Source organism: Lagopus muta, chromosome 6 (genome assembly GCF_023343835.1).
Source record: "Lagopus muta isolate bLagMut1 chromosome 6, bLagMut1 primary, whole genome shotgun sequence".
Classification (NCBI taxonomy): domain Eukaryota; kingdom Metazoa; phylum Chordata; class Aves; order Galliformes; family Phasianidae; genus Lagopus; species Lagopus muta.
This window is the reverse complement of record NC_064438.1, coordinates 1,803,831-1,819,537: the sequence shown is the minus strand read 5'-3', so window position 1 is coordinate 1,819,537 and position 15,707 is coordinate 1,803,831. Positions and strand designations below refer to the sequence as shown.

At 46.4% G+C, this 15,707-nt stretch overlaps 1 protein-coding gene across 6 annotated transcripts in view; it reads right to left on the bottom strand.

The window, feature by feature from the left end:
- The window catches only part of MPPED2 (metallophosphoesterase domain containing 2), a 171,491-nt gene that overhangs the window by 85,460 nt on the left and 70,324 nt on the right, over positions 1–15,707 (bottom strand). For 2 of the 6 annotated variants that reach the window (XM_048950070.1, XM_048950072.1), the window contains exons 3-5: positions 13,707–13,860; positions 9,870–9,997; positions 1,449–1,690 (exon numbers count right to left, since the gene is read on the bottom strand). In XM_048950070.1, coding sequence (XP_048806027.1) covers positions 1,449–1,576 — 128 coding nt within the window. In that variant the 5' untranslated portion in view covers positions 1,577–1,690; positions 9,870–9,997; positions 13,707–13,860. Of the gene's footprint in view, positions 1–1,448; positions 1,691–4,949; positions 5,090–5,582; positions 5,623–5,912; positions 5,989–6,554; positions 6,574–9,869; positions 9,998–13,706; positions 13,861–15,707 lie in introns of those variants that run through there. The other 4 variants (XM_048950075.1, XM_048950073.1, XM_048950074.1 and 1 more) reach the window with 4 other exon arrangements.

The window sequence follows — 15,707 nt, the reverse complement described above, 5'->3', positions numbered from 1 at the left end:
TCTGCTTTGCCCGCAGCTCCTGGCACTTATTAGGATCCTATCACCTTTTCCTCACCAGGTTTTCCAAAACCCATCACTTGCTATCAACTACAGCCCCAACTCATCCCTTGTGCTGCAACGCTGTATCTGTGTTCTGCTGTAACTTTCTCAGACTAATCTTCTCCCAATTTCTTTTTTTTAATTCTGATCCCCCTTTCCATATGACACATCCATAGATGAATTTAAGAATGCTGCAGTCTTTCAGCTATTTGTCTTTTAAATACTGTCACTATGACATAGTCTATTGTGTCAGTATTTCTGTCAAGTTTATGATGTCTCCAAAAAAGTGAAGTATCTTTGGATATCTGTCAGTCAGCACCATGTAAGAGATGCACAAGTTATTAGGGAAGCACAATTATTTGCGCACATTTGAAACAAAGGATGAATAATTCTTCATAAGAGAAGAACAGTTCTTAAGACACTGAACACTAGCCGTTGTCGGTCCTAAAATCAGCTCCCATTCAAACCAGTCGGTTAGCAAGGGCTCTTTAAAACTGCTTTCCAAATCTCTATTGTTTGTCCTGAGTTCACGCTCAGTGTCAGTCAGCAGCGCGGTCTGGAGTGCAAAACTTGCAAAACAGAAATTTGCTGACAAAAGATCTGAACAGCGAATAAGAAATGGAAAGGCAGGCTGAAGCAGAATTACAGCATCGCTGCAGAAATAAACCAAAAGTAACTGACAAAAAACGCCAACGGTCACAAACACGGCAGCCACTCCAGCATCCTTCCTCAGCAAGTTGCTTTACAGAAGATGGGAACCACATGAAATCCTATTAGAAGGTGCTGAACTCTCGCATTGTGTCCCTTCCGGTAGGCTTCTACATAACAAAATGCAACCAAGTAGCCTACAACTTTTTCACTCTTATTATGCAAAATCCTTATCAGCTTCAATAGCATGACATCACCCCGAATCCTGACTCACAATGGCAGAGAGCAGGTCAAGAGATGTCCTCTTTGTTTTAGTTTCAAGTGCTTTTCAGTCTATTAGCGTTGAAAGAAAAATAACCTTAACAGAGCTAACCGATAAAGATCAGACCCGCCCGAACAATGGGAAGGAAATTGAGAGTTAAGGCGACGCTGGGTTGAGAAACGCAGCCGCGGTGCCGAGCTTCGGCCGGCCGCGGTCAGGCCGTGCCCGCCGCTGCGAGCAGCGCTCCGACCCGTCGTGGCTCCGCTTAGCGCTACGCGGCGGCATGCGGCACGCGATCCCCACAGCCGCGAGGACAAAGGATGCGGTGACCGGGGGGAGGGGGACAATTAGTCCCAATTAGACCTATTTCGCAAGGAGCGGGAGGGCCGGGGGAAGGGAGCTCGGATTTTAAAAGCACGGGTGCCTCGGGCAGGTAGCAGGGCGAGCAGCGCAGAGCTGGGTCTGCGGGGACGGACGGACAGACATCGGCAATACTTACATGTGCACGTGTGGAGGCTGGAACCTGCTCTGGTTGATGTTGTAGTGCGTGAAGGCCTGCGTCGGGTTGGAGCTGTACTCATCCACCGTTATGGTAACTTTGCCTTGTGAAGGAATTCCATGAGCCATCCTTCCTCCTTATGGACATGAGCAACTCACAGCTTCCCAAGGCCGAGAGCAGGGCAGGGCATCGTGTTCCTGGCAGCTCCCCAGGCCGAGCAGCTCCTCGACAGCAGCCCCGAGCTGTGAGGAAACAGCACATGCTCAGCTGTGGGGAGATGGAGGCACGCACGGACACATCGCTCCCACCTCTCCACGTTTCCAGACAGAGATCTCCCTTCCCCGTGCCCCCCGTCGCCACTGTACCCCTCACTGTACCCCTCGTTGCTACTCACAGCTGTGCTCACCACCTTAACACCATCGTCACTACGTGGGTTGGAAGCATGGATGCTTAAGAACGGGTTTTACTTTCCGGAGAACAAACTGTGTGGAAAGCCCCAGCTAAGCACTCCACACTTAAAGTTCTTTGTTTTGAGTGACGCCTAATTGCAAACATGAAAACTAACAAGCAGACTATTTTCCTGAAGGACACGAATTGTTCCTGTGGTTTCACAGAAGGAGCCATAGCTGAGGGACTGCAGGAAGCAGACACCAGGCAGAAAGTCCTACAGTTACGAAGCAAAAAACGCACACAAATACCTTTGAAACGATGTATGCATCTGCCTGGAAGAAGGCTAGCATGGAGAGAACCCTAACAAAATACCCACATTACGGTCCAGTAGCACTGAAACTGGTTTGGATTCATCAGCAGGCAGTAATGATTTATCGGATAGATTTAAGTGCAATTTCATGCGTAAATATTTCTGCCTAAGATGAAAGAAATGTTTTTCCTCACTATGCGTGTCCTTATCTTTCTCATCTTCAAAGTGCCCTTAGATACGTTTTTGCACTAAGGCTGGAAGCATCCTGTGACACAAGAATGAGGAGAAAGCCAGAAATTTCCCAAATCCTATCTCCGCTGAGTTTCCCCTCTGCTCCCCCCAGAACCAGAGCCTCAGTTTCCTGCACCAATAAGCTCAGGATGCCCCACGGCCCGCCTGCCTTCAGAAGGACTTTAGGAAAATTGCTCAGTGGATTTCTGCAGAATACTTTCAAGATGAGCAACTCTTCAAAGCACTGTTGCAGAGCTTCAGCTGGGGCACGCTACCAGAGCTGCAGCACTTCAGTGAAATGCTGATACCCCATAGCAGCTGACTTACTCTTCAGTTTCTACACACACTGGTGTGCAATTTACAGAACCAGCGAGAGATAAGAAAGAGGAGACTTCTGACACCCGAGCATCAAACTGAGCAATGTTTTTTCCAGTGTGATATTCCTGACTTCTCTTAGCTTCCAGGCCAAAACGTGTTTGCCACGTGTAACGTTTGGAATCTTTGATTTGCATTCAAAATATATTTTGAATACAAAGACTAATTTCCAGTTTGGCATGAAGCACGACAAAACTGCCCTGCAAATGGCAGATGGCCTGCTATAGGCCATTTATTTTATTATTTTACAACCTCAGGCCTACGTAGGCTTCCATATGTTAGCTGGGTTAAGACATTCGGCAACCTCCATTCCAGTAATTGGGTTCTATTCCTCATCTCCTTCATTGCTTAGAGAGAAAAAAAAAGAAGAAAAAAAAAAAGGCCAGATGAAACTAAACCATAAAGTTCCCATTTAAACAGAGCAATCAGTGAGACAGTACTCCCCAGAAGCTGAGGTTATGCTCTGCTCTTTGCATTAACCCCCTCTCCCAAGGATAAGCAGAAGAGTTTTAGGGGTAAAAATCAGCAAGGTGAGCTTTATTAGGCCAAATCTTTGCTATGTTTTAAGATAATGCAACGACTGCTTAAATGGTTACCATCCTGAGTTTGCAGCTGTTTCCTTAATTTCCCTTACAATTATATTTCGGTGTTATTTTGCATAACAGTATAAAAAAAAAAAAAAAAAAAAACCACCTGCTTCAAATTGCAGCCCTGTTCCAAGAACTGTAATTCTTTTGAGATACAAACTACGAAGTGCTCGCAACACAGAACTGCATAATTGCCCTGCACTGAAAAGTAAATACAAATGAAAACATCTTCCTGTTGGAAAAATGACTGTCATTAACAAGCAGGCTCCCCATCCAGGCCCCGAGGAAAAAGACCAAGTTTTGCTTTTCGCAGCAAGAACTTCAGCGTTTGCATAAATTAAGTCGAGTGAAAATTACATGTCTAATGTTATTTTTTTTTGCAATTAAAAGCTACCATACAAAACACGCCAAACCAATAGAAAACATGCTTGGATATTTAGAAAAGCTAATTCACAGTGTTTGAGGTAATCTAGCATAAGAAAGGTCAGGGCATTACATTCCATATTATAGTTTGCTCACAGAAAAAAAAAAATCCAATTTGTTCACGGGAGGGAATTGTACATAAAGACAATAAGCATTTTTATAAAGTTCATAATAATCCACATTGCAGAAAAATTACAACAAGCTGATATAAAACAAATGATTAAGGGGTACTTGAACAGCTGCATTAAATACTTCAAAGTTGACTTTCAGAATGATTTTAAGCATAGGAGCTACAATTGCTTCCCACTGCACTAGCCTTTAATGTTGAGAATGAACCCCTGTGCTTAAATTAACACAAAGCCGAGGAGCATCCTTGGGAAATGAAACCCAGCAGACACCGCCGGGCTGAAGAAGCACCTCTCACCTACTGCCAGTGCCCAACTGGGTGCTTATTTAACGGAGACCTCGCAAAAAAAAAAAAACAAAAAACAAAAAAAAACAACCACCGAGGAGGAGCTGAGCACTCCTGCTCTGTAAAAACACGTTCATCTGGAGCCTAAGCCGTCCGTTTTCTTCTTTCATTTAAGGCTACTTTGTGTCCCTCCCGTTTTTTCTCTAAACGTACTCACTCTCCGAAGATTACAGGCAGGAGATGAGGACAAAATAACAGAAGTTGCATTATCTCCCTTATCCGTGAAGGGACTCCGCTCCGCCCGCGCCCTATGGCAGTTCCTAGGAGAGGCGCTGCCGCAGGTGCAGCCCGGCACGGAGCACAGCCGTACAGCCGTACAGCCGCAGCCCAGGAGCAGCACAGCCCGGCCGGCTCTGCGCACTGTGCAGAGCCGGGCACCGCCGCGCCCCAAACCGCCGGGAGCCTCCTGGCATAGGAGCTCTGGCACGAGCCGACACGCGGCTTCTTTCAAATCGAACGCGCCACCGAAGTATCAGAAAACTAGCACGGATAAGTCACGAAACCACGGCGCTGCGCTGAACGGAGAACTGCGCGGAGAAGCTCTAGGCACGCGCACGCACGTCGATGCATAAAAAACCCGCGCTTCCCTCAAATATAAACGCTGACGCTCCCTGACTTCAATTGCAGAAAGCGTCCCGTCGGCCGGCACCGCACGGCACGGCACGGCTTCCCGACGCGGCCCCGGCCCCGCGCCTTCCCCCGCCGCTCGTTACCGCTCGCTCCGACGACGGCTTCGCGGAACGACTCCGGGCTCCCTTCGAGCCGCGTCCACGCGCCGCCGAACACGGGAGGGCCGAAGCCGCCGGCAGCCCGCGACCGGACCCCGGCCGCCCACCTCCGCCCGCCGCCGGCTCCCGGGCCGCCCCGGCCGCGGCCCCGCGGGGCGCCGGGCTCGTCCCCCCCCCCCCGTGCGCTGATTGACGGCCGCGGGCGGCCAATCGCTCCAGCCGACGGCGGCCCGGCGCGTGCCGCAGGCCACGCCCCGCGCCCCCGGCCCGGCCCCGCTCGCCCGGCTCGGCCCTGCCCTGCCCCCGCCCGGGCGCCGGCTGCCGGTGGAGGGGCCGCCGCGCGCCAACTTTGCGGCGCGGCCCCCGCGAGCCGGGCTGAGCGGCGCGAGACGCGGGAGGAGCCGCCCGAGCCCGCGCCCCCCCCGGGAGGTCCGCTCCGCTCCGTTCCCGAGCGTCTCGGGCCTCCGGGGTCGGCGATCCGCGGCTCGCCGCAAGAGGCGGCCGCTCTCTACCCGAGCGGGGAACTCCGCCGCCCCGGGGGCCGCCCGCCGCTCGCCAGCGCTACTTTCGCGGCGCGCCCCCTGCCCCCCAGCCGCGGCACGGCGCTCCCCGGCCTACCCGCCCGGCCCGCGCTGCCCCCGGCGCGGAGGGAGGCGGCGGGGCACGGCCGGGGGAGGAGGGCAGAGCAGCGCAGGGCAGGGCAGGGCGCGCTCGCTCGGCGCCGCCGCAAACCGCGCCGCGGCCGCGGGCGACTCCGCACCGCACCGCCCCGACCCGACACGGTCACGGCGGGAGGGGGGATGGCGGTGCCGTATTGTTGTGAGTGAGCGCCGCCGAGCTGCCGCCCGCTCCCCCCGCGCTCGCCCGTGGCACGGCCCCGCCGACCGCCGCTTTGTGCTCCGCCGCCGCCCGCCGGAGCCCTCCGCCCGCATCCCGGCCCCCGCTCACCTCCCCTCGGCGGCGCCCGCTGCGGCCCGGGGACGCCGTCAGCGCGGGCGGCGGGGCCGCGCCATGGGGCGGCGGGGGCGCGGCCGGGGCAGAGCCTGCGCCCGACCCGCGGCGGTGCCCGGCGGCGGCGGCGGCGTCGGCGGCCTGGGCGCGGTGCAGTGAGCGGAGCTGCCACTGGGGTCAGGGAGCAAGCACCAGGAAACGCGGCGGCCGCGGAGCTGCTCGCTCACACACACACGCACACACACACTCGCACACACAGCTCCTCCCGCTGCCTCGCACTTCGCCCCCCCGGGCACGGAGGGAGGGAGGATTCGCTGCTGCGTTTCCCAAGTGCGGCAAAGCCTCCTCCGCCGAGCCGGGAGGGGAGGGGAGGCCTCCGGGAGCGGCGGCTCCGTGCCGGGGTCAGGGCGGAGAGGCCGGGGCCGAGACCCGCAGGGCGGCCCCTGCCCGCGGCTCTGCCCGCAGCTCGGCATCTCGCGGCGCTGCGGCTCTTTTCCTCCGCTCGGGGAGACAGAAAACACCAACGTCGCCAATTCACACGCCAAAAAAAAAAAAAAAAAAAAAAAAAAAATAGAAAGAAAGAAAGAAAGAAAGAAAAAGAAAAACAATCCCCCCAAAAGGTTTCCACAGGCTGCGCACCTTTCCTGGCTGGAGAGCACTGCAGTGCTGTGTTCTGCCGGAGATGAGCTAACCTCGGCAGCCGGGAGAAAAACAGAAACGGCAGCGTGGGCTTGTCATTTCAGGCTGAACATTGTCTTAGGGCAACTGGGGCTTTTCTACACAGAAGCGAAGGAGGCAGAATCAGAGAGGTTGCTGGTGGCTTTTTTGGCTTTTTTTTTTTTTAAAAAAAAAGCTACAGCATTTATGTCAGCAGCCACAATGGTGACAAAGTAGAGAAGCGAAGGCAGATGTGTTTGTTCCTTCGCTTCGAGACAACAAACGAGAAGAGGACTTCCAGCCATATATCCATAGTGCAAAGAAGGAAAAAATCCTAAGAAGTGGGCAGAAAAATGAGAGCCTGGTAGGAACAGGCTTCTAAGAGCATGCTGTGTCCTATAAATTTCCAGTAAATAATTTCGGCTCAGGCCAACCTTCGCCTATGCATGGAAACTAGAGGGGATTTTCTTTGTTGCTGAAAACAATGAGAAGGGTCCGGGCATTGTCAGACAGAAATCCACCAGGCTGGGTTGTCCTGTTTGGAAGGACAAGAAGAAAAATCAACCTGAGAAAGGAATTGAACCACATGGGTTGTTATTTTTTTTTCCTAATTTTATGTTAGATCTTTCTGATCTTTTATTAGCGATCTTTTATTTTTATTAGATCTTTTGTTTTTCCTTGCAACAGAAGTAAGCACCACAGACCAAAGGAACAATCCTGTTTCAGACAAAATGGTCCGCAAATGAAAGAACATCTCCAGGGAAGCCTTGAATGCAATGAAGGCTGAGGCCGTAGCTTGCCACATATTTTTAGCTGACTGAAACCGAGGAAAAATCAGCAACGCAGCACTCTGCCCACCCAGCCAGCCTGTGTGAGCAGTGAGACCCTCTGGGGACACGCAGCCAGCGCCAGGGCACAGCCTCCCCTTCTGATTCACCTCCCAGCTGCACTAATGCTTGTGCTGGGACAGAGCCGGGAACGGGATGAGCAACCGAGGACACAGAGAGGATAGGAGAGCTTCACTGCTACTGATGCCAGGTAAATATAAAAATACCAGGGGATGTGAGTGGGTTTGACCCAGAACCTGCTGAATCCCTTCTCCGCAGTCACAGAAGCAAGGCTTTTCCTTCCTTTCTAGCACGTCTAGAGCCCCCAGCACTATAACAACCAACGAGCTCTTAGCACAGCAGAAAAGAGAGGGAAGAAGAGTTGGTAGGTGAGAGAAAGCTCAAAGAGCTCTGTGATAACTTGTAACAGAACACAGCAAACTCCTTGTCTTCTGCTCTGAGAACAGAGTGCTTTCCAAAGCACCTACTTCTAGAAATGCACTGGCCCTAGAGCTGCTATCAGAGGGAAAAATAGCTTTCTTACATTGATTGAAAGGTGCTCAGAAGAAAGGAGTTCTATTTGCCACCTTTACTTTCAAATAAAAAGAGCAGCTCAAAATGCAAGTATGTGAGCACAGACAAAGAAAACGCCCTTATTTTGGCTGGGATGCAGACCTACTCATATAAGTTTGACAGGATTTTGGAGATACATTTGAAAAATCAAAAAGTAACCAAGCTGCCTACCATGAGTGTCACAGGACTGATTTTTCTAGTTGGATGAAGTCCAAAATAAGCAGCTTTTGCTTACTTTAATACTTCCTACTTGTAATCTTAAAGGTGTATATGGTACACAAAGCCTCAGACATGGTCAGAGTTTGCCCTGGATTTTGTTCTTTCACTTTTACAAATCCATGCCAGGTATCATCAAATGCACAGATGCACCTGACGGATGTTAAAAATTAGAACATACTACAATCTCATGAGATTTTCCAAAATCTATCATGCTCTGATTGCAAAAACTCTTCCCCAACTCTTCCCTGTTTGTGAAGCAATACAAGAAAGGTATCATTTACAGCATGTTCCTCAGATCTTGCTCCTTCTATAATACAAACTTTTGAGTCATCTTTTAAAGAAAAGGGATAAAAAAGAAAAGGAAATAAAACAGGCAAATTTTGCAACTGCCTATCATGACACTGATCTGTGATAAAGGACTGTCCTGACACAGACCCTACCCAGCTAGGATGCACTACATCTTTTGGTGCCTTATCATGCTCCATGACTTGTAAAGCTACTCTCAAAGTAAGGCATCTCAGGAATATCCCATCCTCTGACCCAAGGAGGCAAGACTTGACTGCAAGGCCATACCTCACAGTAACGAATGATCAACAACGCTATCCTGAGGGTGTTCCTACAACTCTTCCACTCCTCTATCAGTTGTTTTTTCTTTGCTTCCATTGTTTAAGGACACAAACCACACAGGGAAAAAAGAACCTGTTTATAAAAATGCCTCCTATTGAAAAGGCCAGAAAGGTTTTAAAGCAGTTCTGCTTCCCCAGTGCCATGCTGCGGTCAGCAGCACAGGACCAAGGCTGGCACAGACAATGTTACAGTTTCAGAAAAAGGCAGGCCAATGTTTCACACTATCTTTTAGTTTGGACACAGTCTCAGGGAGGTTTTTATGAGGTTTTCATTGCTTTGTTCTGCCCTTTGGAGGCTTTTTCATTTGTTTGTTTTAGCTGGATTTTTAACCCATTTAAGACCATGGTAATGAGGGTTCTCATTTGCATTGCACAGAGAACTCAATTTCAGCTTTTAGAGATTGGGATGTGTTGGTGTGCCACACCTGCAGTGCTAGACCACACATATTTTGATTTGTTAAAGTATTAAGTACGTAGAGTTGGATCCAGTATAGTTAGCTGCTGCTAGTAACCTAAACTAAGTCACCAGATTCACCATATTTCAACACACACCACTGCAGTTCTGCCAAGAACTGTATCTTAACACGGTTGTTCCACTCATTCAACTAAAAATTCTTCAGTAACCGTGGAAGTAGAGACAACTGGGAATATTCTGTTTGTCAAGGCTTTATGCCCCACTGAGCAAATACCACATTCCAAATTTGCAGAATGTAGTTGGATGGATGAAAAGTTCTCCACTGCTCTCTTTCTTCATTTGTAGCCTGGAAGTCACTAAGCATTTGGTGGCCAACAACGCACATACAACAGGAAAACATGGTACTAGATATAAAAACCAACAAACAAAACCAGTTTTGAAGATACAAGCTGTTCTTTCAGCTCTTAGAGTGTCTTTCCCTTCCAAAAATCAAAGATGGGAACTAGCAGCTAATTAAACCTTAAAAAAATGAATTTAAAAAAATACATCACCTCTCGGCTTTAAATTTTTGCAGCCTCCACTGTTACAACTTTTTATCTGACTTTTTCCTCTCACAAGTATGTGCCCATGTACTAACCTGCCAAACACGCCAGCAAACACGCTGTCTTCAGGAAGAATCCATGGCCTCTCCACACAAGTACACCAGCTTTTTGGGAAGAAGGACAATTCTCTTTGGGAAGCAAAACTGAAGCCTTCTGTCAGAATCTGCAGACAGAGAGGAACACATAATTATAATGCTGGTAGAGCATCAAACAAGACTACTGAAGAAAGTATCACTAGTTCTCCTCTGGGCGTTTGTTTTCTATTTGATGAACAGGAACCTTGTCACAGGATAATGACTGCTGCTTTTCCCCCATTAAATTAAATAAAATATTTGATTGGAACTTTCTCTGCAGAGACAAAAACTGATGCAAAAAAAGCAGCAGGTGAATCATTTTCCCTTCTAGAAACTCTCAATGTAACTGCTAGACAAGGTACCTAGAGAAGAAACCATTCCCAATAAATGGGAGCTTGGGGAACAGGACTGATTTGTTTCAAAATGGAGAACAAAGTCTGGGTGATTTATTTCTTCATAACAGAGCAGGCAGGGACTTCAGTTTTGTCCATACATACAGATGCAAATATTGTTTGATGCATGGCAGCTATTGCAACGACATTACTGCAGGAACGTTTAGGTTTGCTTCCAGATTCTGAAGGTTCAGAACACGCGACAAGGAAAGGTGTTTGGGGTTCACCTGGTCAACAAGCTGTGGCACTGAATAACCAAATATGAAAGTACTATGAGGTGGTCAAATATCCTATTTGTTACATATCAATTTGCCTATTCAGCAGAAGGTAGATGCCTTTTTCTGCAGTGATCTTTTTACCAGCTCATTAATCTACAATGCATCCAGCCAAAGCCAAAGCCTTCAGTCTACTTCAGCTGCAGTTCAGCCACACAAAGCTCATTGTGCTAAGCAATTTCAAAACTTCCCACTCTGGCAGGAAAGAGGCACACAGTACCACAGTATCACGAACCTCTCCCCTGTGTGACCTCTGACTTAGGCAGCAACTGCCTTCCTTCTGCATTAATTCATCCTATGGCAGTCTGTCCACAAGACATTTCTGCTCATGGATGTAAGACAAACTGGATACCCATGAGTTCTGAGAAGTCAGTGGTATCAGAAAGTTTTGTTTGCTTGTTTGTTTTTGGAAGGCTATACATTTAATTGCAAATTCACCTGCTGCTGCTGACTTGTTAGCAGTTACTCAGAGTTAATGTCTTTACCTCTAAACAAATAGGCACCAGAGCTTCACTTCATGCCTTGCATAATTAACTTTTGACAGATGTAAGAGTCATGGTCTCTGGCAAATCTACATCTAGTTTCAGTCTGTGGGCTCCAAACTACCTTTGGGCCAGGTGATGTTCCCTTTATAGAAAATTGCAGGGAACTGTAGGATGAACATAATGAAAAGCCCTTAAAGAGGTCAAGCATTCCAGTATGGACATCTTTTCAGTTTGAGCACGAAGTTAAGAACAAGACTCCCTGAAGGAAGGAAAAGATTTTCCCAGTCGTTTTTGAGAGTCTTGTCACTTTGAATGTCCCCAGCAACACCGCTGATCTGAAAGTACATCTGAAAGCCCACAGCTAAAATCTTCACTAGTTAACTACCATAATTATCAAATTCTGTTGCACAGAAAACACAGCGCGAGACGTTTATGAAGCCTCCATTCTGTGGCGAAAGACAGAAGTTAGATTTCACACGTGTTGTTCCCTAGTGTTGCTCTGGGAAGAAAAGGGTCAGATCTTGGGGTAAAATCTCTGGTTAGCATTCATCTTTATCCCTTGATTTGACACTGTAAAAATCAATATTTCATAGCAGTTATTGTCTAGATTTTGAATGCATACAGGCTGAAACCACATGCTAAGAGCTGAGCAATTCCACATCCTTTGTCTCAGATATCCTAAGAAAAAAAATCCTCTATTCCAGTTATTGTCTAGCATTTGAATTCAGTGTTGGCAAACCGGTCCCTGCATGTCTTTGAGGCATATGGAAATTGATGATGAAGGTGTCTAGTATAACTAGAAGTATAATTTGATGAAAACTGAAGCAGTGAACTGTGAGAAACTGCTAAATCAGTGTCATCAAACTCTGCTTGAAAAATAATGAAACAGAAATACTTCTAGGACATGAGAAATGCAGGGCAAGGACTGTGAAACCAGAGGCTAAATGCAGAAACTAAGGAAACGTACAGGAAGTTATTTTCATTGTTATTTTTGAAATGCATACCCAAAATACAACCAAACATTCCTGTTTTCATTCACTTCATGGAGACGGTGACATCGTGTCTCCCCCAAATTATTCAAGTCCAAATGCTGGCACAAGCTCTTCCAATAGCATACCATGTTTGGCCCTGGCGTTTCTCACCCGCCTACCCGTAACCATGTGCAGAATAAGAACAGCACTGCAGCCAGTGCAAATCCTAGTAATCTCTTGGGGCAACAGGAAAAGACCGAAATAGAAAACATACTACAGTTTTAAAGCGATAATATTGCTAAGGAAAAGAAAAGAAATGTAACCTCAGAAGTAAGATGGCATTTCTTTCCCAAAATTCAACAATTCCTGAAGCTGTAAAAGTACTCTACAAATAAAGACCTGAAGATGGCAGTGAAAAGATCCTGATATTGCTTTATTCATACGATTTTGAATGAAAATCAGACAAACTTACACTGAAATCTGGAAAAAAGAGGACAAGGGAAGAAAACAAATGTTTTCTTGACTTGATAAGATGGGTAAATACACTTGAATTACTGAAAAGAAAAAACAAACAAACAAACAAAAGAACCAACAACCATCAATAAAGATTCCATTCAGTCGTACCCATGTTTTGAGACAGGAACACATGTATGCTTAAGAAAGTGATATAAGCTTGCATATTCAAAGACGTGCCAGAAAATTTGTACGAAAAGATCACAGAGAGACAGAGACAGCTGGAAAAATTGGAGCAAGGGCTCTAATTTTCATGCCAGTGTTACACCTAATGCAAAGGGAATGCAGATGATAGACTGCAAGCTCTATATTATTCCTCCTGCCACTCTAGAGAGTGCTTGTAGAGCTGGACAAGAATCAGGAAGTAACAGAAATTGAAAAACAAACAAACAAACAAAGGAGACCCAGAAATAATAGGAAGTGTGCTATTGTAAAAGAAAATGTTTGTGTCCAAATATTTATTACAGCCATAACAAGGTCTCTACGTGCCAAAGGCAACATCAACATTAATGCAGCTGTGGATACCAAGTGCTGATTGCTTTAAAGTGTGCTGTGATTTGAAAATGGAGCTACACCCACAGTCTCGCCATGGCACGCATGCAGCAGAAAACATGAAATGGAAAAGAGCCATAAGCAAGCATCTCTTGAAGGTCCTACATCAAACTTTAAAAGAATGATAATGAGATCCTTCTGCATGCACATGGATATATCCAGATTAATTATCAACAAGCCTAATTAGAAAGTTGTGTTAATAAATATCAAGAAGGCTTCCTTCTATTAGGGGATATACAGATAGGAGGCTTAGTACAAAAAGTGTAAATGACATCATGAGAGGATTTTCTGGTAATACATTAAGTTTATAAAGTAATCTAGGCATGATTTCCGTGAGTTTTGATATCATCCTTTCCCATGAGGTGATCTCAAAATCTGCATGTTAAAAAGTCACTTTCACTGTCAGTTACTGTTAATCCAATCTATGGACTTCAGGAGACTTCTGTCAGAGCTTATACTTTATTCCCCTCTGACTTGCTAGACAAAATTCTATCTTTTGTGATGTCATTACTGCAAATTCACAACTGTGATTTAAAAGATCCCTTCTAAAAGAAAAACGTATATTTTTTTTACATCATTATATATCTCACTCAAAATGTAACCAGGGTACCTCTTCGTCCATCCGAGATTCCCACTGGTTCTTCTTGTGCTCTCTGATCTGCTCACACCATAGCCTTTGACAGTGGCTGAGAGAAGGAGAGTCCCAGTGTCAGTGTGCAGCACCCTCACTGTCACAACAGCCCATCCATTGAGATGTGCCACCTCTGGAAAAGGGAAGTGAAAAGAAAAACAAAATTAAAATACAGAAATAGCAGAGCAAAAGACAAAGGAAGAAGTAAGGATTTAGACACCAGCTTTCCACAAGGCCTGTGGCAGGCACAGTATGGGCCAGACCTACAAAACTCTGTAGCTTTTAAGTCAAATCCGGACAGATGACTTCCTGAGATTAGCTCATGTCTCTGCCAAGATGCAAGATAAACTAACAGTCAGACAACGACCATTCAGAATCAGTTGTTAACCTTAAGAAGGTAAAATTCCAGAATAAACATGAACAAGTATATACTTGAGCTTCTGCTCAAGCTTCAGACTGAGGCTTTTTGTGTTACTGGATCAGACAGCAGAAGCTATAGAATCATCTTCATTCTATGGGAGTCCTTGGCTTTAGCTCTTGCTAAAGTGATGTAGTTGGAAAATGCTTTGTCCTGCTCTGACACCAGACTCTTATATCTGAGATGAGACATTTGTTATTGATAGAACAATTTCTCTAAGTATACCTGATTTTTAGTCAGCTATTTCAGATGCAGCAAAGTTTACTAAACTGTACCACCTCATGCCTTGCTGGCTTTTTTTTTCAATAATGCTTATTATTCTTTCAAATTTAGTTTATCCTACAGCACAGTTGAAGGCTTAAAATGAAAATCTGCCATATATACAAGTTCTTCAATGACTAAACTATTCTTCTGGTCGTGGGTTCTCTATTATAATTCAGAAAAAGAGAAAATTAAGAGGTTATCGTTATCAGTCCATACTTTAATGCTTTCAGTTCCAAATCTGAATAACTGCACACACTCATGTGATTTCAAAGCATTCTCTCATCTGATGGATTTTCACCCGTGTGCTCTTTTCCCATGTTTGTCGGGTCAGAACACCAGTTACCTGCATTCAATACTGCCAAATTAACAAAGCAAAAATCAATGCTTAAAGACCACAAGCCGCAAGACTGCCAGACTGCAAGCTGCTGCTACTTTATTCTTAAATTTTGTTGTTGCTACACAGTTCACAGTACACAGGTCACTTCAAAAGCAAACCCAAATGTAATGTACTTGCAATTTAAGGCTCTGTAACAGAGAGACAGCAGAGGTGTTCAAGGCCAGGTTGGATGGGGCTCTGGGCAGCCTGGGCTGGTGTTAAATGTGGAGGTTGCTGGCCCTGCCTGCGACAGAGGGATTGGAGATTCATGATCCTTCAGGTCCCTTCCAACCCAACCATTCTGTGATTCTGTGTTGCACTGTAACAGAGGATGTTGACAACAGTGGCACTCAGGCTGGATAAAGGTATACAGATTCTCTTTTAAATCAGAGCTGGTGCTGAATTAGTAGTTCCTATCTGTGAGTTAAATTCTACTACCTTGCAATGATTTATGCTGTTTGCTCCAGAAGCCATGAAGCTTCAGGAATGTGTATACGATATTTGCTAAACTCCACTTCACGCACCAGTTTGAACCTACAGACATCAGGGCCATACAGAATCACAGCCAGCAGTTTATTGGTGCACAGCTTCCTTTACTGAAGCCAGGGGCTGCATGTTCCGTTTTGAGAAAAAGAATTATGAAGCAATGGGCCCAGATACGTTTTATTAACAGAAGTCTCTTTTTCTGATAACCTACTTGTCACTATTCTTAATTTTATCTCTCCTATCATCTATTTTGTCCAGAAGACACTTTTAAAATACTTACACTGAAAATGAATATTAGAAAATCCTATATTGCGTGTTACCTGTCAGAGGTCATCAGCAGCTGCATTTCAAGAAAACTGAAGGCATTAGATAGAGTGTGCCCAGTAGATTAATACAGAGCTGTGAACTTTCATCCTCTGCAGCAAGATTTCCATCC